Genomic DNA, 5,000 nt, shown 5'->3' with positions numbered 1-5,000 from the left:
GACCTACTTGCCATATAGCTATTGTAGTGAAAGATATATCATTAGATGAATATCAATATCTAGGGGTAGACTTTATAGACTCTTTCAGATGCTCAAAAAAACTTCAATCAAAAAAGAAGTATACAGCTATGTCATATCATGATATGTATACTAATGGGGGGATATGGGACAAAAAATAAATCCACTTGGTTTCAGACTTGGTACAACCCAAAGTCATCATTCCCTTTGGTTTACACAACCAAAAAATTATTCCGAAGGTCTACAAGAAGATCAAAAAATAAGAGATTTTATTAAGAATTATGTACAAAAAAATCTGAAAATTTCCTCTGGCGTCGAGGGAATTGCACGTATAGAAATTCACAAACGAATCGATCTGATCCAGGTCATTATCTATATGGGATTCCCAAAGTTATTAATAGAAAATCGACCGGGAGGAATCGAAAAATTGCAGATGAATTTACAAAAAGAATTTAATTGTGTCAACCGAAAACTTAACATTACTATCACAAGAATTGCAAAACCTTACGGAAGCCCTAATATTCTTGCAGAATTTATAGCCGGCCAATTAAAGAATAGAGTTTCTTTTCGAAAAGCAATGAAAAAGGCTATTGAATTAACTGAACAAGCAGATACAAAAGGAATTCAAGTACAAATTTCAGGACGTATCGACGGAAAAGAAATTGCGCGTGTCGAATGGATCAGAGAGGGCAGGGTTCCCCTTCAAACCATTCGAGCTAAAATAGATTATTGTTCTTATACAGTTCGAACTATATATGGAGTTTTAGGCATTAAAATTTGGATATTTTTAGACGGGGAATAATAAAACTTTACTTGTCTTTCCCTTCGATCCAGTACTAGAACAAAAAAAATAGTTACTTTTTTATGTTCAATCAAAACAAAACCAAAATGAACTATTCTAATTCTATGAGGTTCAATAAAAATTCGATTGACCTTTTGAAATAATCGCTATGCTTAGTGTGCGACTCGTTGGTTTTTTAGGGTTAGGATTAAAGAAAAAAAAAAGACCAGCTTTTTTGTATAAACAAATAACTATAACTATAGAACTAATAACCAACTCATCACTTCACATTATCTGGATCCAAAAAACAGTCAAGATATGATATATCAGTCATATCACTGTAGCAACTGAAATCTTTTTTGCATAAACAAAAGAAAAAATATGATTCTAAGTTGTGAAGAGAAGAAGAAAGATGTGGATAAACGGGAGGGTGAAAGAAGGGGAGAAAAAACAACGATATAAAATTCCATCCAATATGTAAGGTTTATGAGTCATCTCATAAAGTCTCATAAAAAAGCAATGTAATATAAAGCATCAATCAATATGGATTCATAAAAAACAAAACGAATCCGTTCATAGAACAAAAAAATAAGAGCTTCAAGCCAATAAAGACTAAGAAAATCGGCTCAAGAAAAAATTTAATTATGAGCTCCATTGTAGAAATAAGACCTAACCATTAAGTAAGAAGCGATGGGAACGATGGAACCTGTGAATTCAAATCTATTGAAATAAGACTCATTGATCGGGATGGCGAAACAAACCAGAGACTAGTTCTTTCATCTATTGGGAAAAGAAAAGTCATGAGTTAACCCTACAACTAAAATAGCGACGAAAAGAGTCAATATTCGCCCGTGAAAACTTTATCTTCTTGGATTGATAATTTTTGCTCAATCCAATAGGATAAAAAGAAAAAAATAAAATAATAATACTATATTAAAATAAAAAAAAAATTAATATGTTTAGTTAGCTAAAAAAGCAAGATATACAAATGATAATAGACATTTTGAAAATTTGATTATTCGCGAGGAGCTGGATGAGAAGAAACTCTCATGTCCAGTTCTGTAGTAGAGATGGAATTCAGAACCAACCATCAACTATAACCCCAAAAGAACCAGATTCCGTAAACAACATAGAGGAAGAATGAAGGGAATATCTTATCGAGGTAATCATATTTCTTTTGGTAAATATGCTCTTCAGGCACTTGAACCCGCTTGGATCACGTCTAGACAAATAGAAGCAGGTAGACGGGCAATGACACGAAATGCACGTCGCGGTGGAAAAATTTGGGTACGTATATTTCCAGACAAACCGGTTACAGTAAGACCCGCAGAAACACGTATGGGTTCGGGGAAAGGATCCCCTGAATATTGGGTAGCTGTTGTTAAACCAGGTCGAATACTTTATGAAATGGGTGGAGTAACAGAAAATATAGCCAGAAGAGCGATTTCAATAGCATCCTCCAAAATGCCTATACGAACTCAATTTATTATTTCGGGATAAAAAAAATCGCGGGTGCCGGTTTGTTTCTTTGGACAAACAATATTTCTTTTTTTTTTTTGTTCACTCTTTCTTTTGCATTGAAAGAATAGATTCTAACAAAATTATATGATTCAACCCCAGACCCTTTTGAATGTAGCAGATAACAGCGGGGCTCGAGAATTGATGTGTATTCGAATCATAGGAGCTAGCAATCGTCGATATGCTCATATCGGTGACGTTATTGTTGCTGTGATCAAAGAAGCAGTGCCAAATATGCCCCTAGCAAGATCAGAGGTGGTCAGAGCTGTAATTGTACGTACTTGTAAAGAACTCAAACGTGATAACGGTATGATAATACGATATGATGACAATGCTGCGGTTGTCATTGACCAAGAAGGAAACCCCAAAGGAACTCGAATTTTTGGTGCAATTGCCCGTGAATTGAGACAGTTAAATTTTACTAAAATAGTTTCATTAGCTCCGGAGGTATTGTAAGGTCTTATAAAAAAAGAAAATACCATCATATGGTTATAGTAAAGTATTTGAAAGAAAGAGATTAAGAAATATTATATTCATAATTTTTAGTAGATTGTGTCTCATGCATATGCCTTTAATTGAAATAAAAATTCATAAAAAAATAAGTAAATAAATATGTTTATTATATCAAAATTGGGAGCACCAAGAAATTTAATTCACCATGGGTAGGGATATTATTGCTGACATAATAACTTCTATACGAAATGCTGATATGGATCGAAAAAGGGCGGTTCGAATAGCATCTACTAATATCACTGAAAATATTGTTAAAATACTTTTACGAGAAGGTTTTATTGAAAACGTGAGAAAACATAAAGAAACCAAAAAAGATTTTTTGGTTTTAACCCTACGACATAGAAGGAATAGGAAAAGATCTTATAGAAATTTTTTAAATTTAAAACGGATCAGTCGGCCTGGTCTACGAATCTATTCGAACTACCAACGAATTCCTAGAATTTTAGGTGGGATGGGAATTGTAATTATTTCTACTTCCCGAGGTATAATGACAGACCGAGAAGCTCGACTAGAACGAATTGGCGGAGAAGTTTTGTGTTATATATGGTAATCTTTCTAATATACGAATTGGGTCCGAAACTTCTTATTTGTGAAAACAAAAAGAAAAGGGGCGGGTTGTCTAATATCGTTCCTCCTCCATCAATTGATACTTCAAGGAGGCTTTACCTGTAATGAAAGAACAAAAATGGATTCATGAAGGTTTAATTACTGAATCCCTTCCCAACGGTATGTTCCGTATTCGCTTAGATAATCAAGATATGATTCTAGGTTATGTTTCAGGAAAGATCCGACGTAGTTTTATACGGATACTACCAGGCGATAGAGTAAAAATTGAAGTAAGTCGTTATGATTCAACCAGAGGACGTATAATTTATCGACTTCGCAATAAGGATTCGAAAGATTAGGTGTTTTTATCAACTTCAACATTCCTTTCGTGAGAAGATGATTCGAGATGAAAAATTCCAAGAAACCTATTTTCTTCCAAAAAATAGATTCAGAATTCAAATGAGGAATGCCAAATATGAAAATAAGAGCTTCTGTTCGTAAAATTTGTGAAAAATGTCGACTAATCCGTAGGCGGGGACGAATTATAGTAATTTGTTCCAACCCAAGACATAAACAAAGACAAGGATAATCAGACTTGTTAAAACACCCCATGTAAAAGTAAAAAAGGGAGGGAGTCCTTTTTGACACGAAATGGATATATCCATATATCTCTGACTCATATTTATGAGATGCAAAAAATATGGCAAAAACTATACCGAGAATTGGTTCACGTAAGAATGGACGTATTGGTTCACGTAAGAATACACGGAGAATACCAAAGGGGGTTATTCATGTTCAAGCAAGTTTCAATAATACTATTGTGACTGTTACAGATGTACGGGGTCGAGTGGTTTCTTGGTCCTCCGCCGGTACTTGTGGATTCAAGGGTACACGAAGGGGTACGCCCTTTGCTGCTCAAACCGCAGCAGGAAACGCTATTCGTACAGTAGTGGATCAAGGTATGCAACGAGCGGAAGTCATGATAAAAGGACCGGGTCTCGGAAGAGACGCGGCATTACGCGCTATTCGCAGAAGTGGTATACTATTAACTTTTGTGCGTGATGTAACCCCTATGCCACATAATGGCTGTAGACCTCCAAAAAAGCGACGTGTGTAGAAATAAAAATTGAAGGTATTTCAAGATAAACAAGAGAAAAAAATGATTCAATTATTTAAAAATTATTATGGTTCGAGAGAAAGTAACAGTATCTACTCGGACACTACAGTGGAAGTGTGTTGAATCAAAAGCAGACAATAAACGTCTTTATTATGGACGCTTTATTCTGTCTCCACTTATGAAAGGTCAAGCTGACACAATAGGCATCTCGATGCGCAGAGCTTTGCTTGGAGAAATAGAAGGAACATGTATCACACGTGCAAAATCTGAGAAAATACCACACGAGTATTCTACCCTAGTGGGTATTCAAGAATCGGTACATGACATTTTAATGAATTTGAAAGAAATTGTATTGAGAAGTAATCTATACGGAACTTGCGACGCGTCTATTTGTGTCAGGGGTCCTGGATATGTAACTGCTCAAGATATAATCTTACCGCCTTATGTAGAAGTCGTTGACAATACACAGCATATAGCTAGCTTGACGGAACCCATTGAATTGTGTAT

General features: G+C 35.1%; 4 protein-coding genes across 4 annotated transcripts in view; all 4 read left to right on the top strand.

The window, feature by feature from the left end:
- Nucleotides 1-1,370, top strand: part of LOC135151237 (NAD(P)H-quinone oxidoreductase subunit 2 A, chloroplastic-like) — a 12,625-nt gene extending 11,255 nt beyond the window's left edge. The window contains exon 1 of the mRNA XM_064089042.1: nt 1-1,370. This exon is cut by the window's left edge and continues 11,255 nt beyond it. The gene's annotated coding sequence lies outside the window, so the exon portion shown is untranslated.
- The window catches only part of LOC135151333 (large ribosomal subunit protein uL2cy-like), a 4,973-nt gene extending 2,200 nt beyond the window's left edge, over nt 1-2,773 (top strand). Inside the window, exons 3-4 of the mRNA XM_064089614.1 lie at nt 1,997-2,086; nt 2,420-2,773. Coding sequence (XP_063945684.1) covers nt 1,997-2,086; nt 2,420-2,773 — 444 coding nt within the window. The remainder of the gene's footprint in view (nt 1-1,996; nt 2,087-2,419) is intronic.
- Nucleotides 1,504-5,000, top strand: part of LOC135151228 (DNA-directed RNA polymerase subunit alpha) — an 8,180-nt gene continuing 4,683 nt past the window's right edge. Inside the window, exon 1 of the mRNA XM_064089028.1 lies at nt 1,504-5,000. This exon is cut by the window's right edge and continues 4,683 nt beyond it. Coding sequence (XP_063945098.1) covers nt 4,561-5,000 — 440 coding nt within the window. The 5' untranslated portion in view covers nt 1,504-4,560.
- Nucleotides 4,077-4,493, top strand: LOC135151300 (small ribosomal subunit protein uS11c). The gene has a single exon (XM_064089284.1). It carries the CDS (start codon nt 4,077-4,079, stop codon nt 4,491-4,493), a length of 417 nt encoding a protein of 138 aa, XP_063945354.1.

The sequence above is a fragment of the Daucus carota genome, chromosome 1 (assembly GCF_001625215.2).
Source record: "Daucus carota subsp. sativus chromosome 1, DH1 v3.0, whole genome shotgun sequence".
Lineage (NCBI taxonomy): Eukaryota > Viridiplantae > Streptophyta > Magnoliopsida > Apiales > Apiaceae > Daucus > Daucus carota.
This window is presented reverse-complemented; position numbering and strand designations above follow the sequence as displayed.

What these genes read in the sequence shown, in the direction of transcription:
- LOC135151300 (XM_064089284.1), top strand. Translation starts at nt 4,077, where the DNA reads ATGGCAAAAACTATACCGAGAATTGGTTCACGTAAGAATGGACGTATT.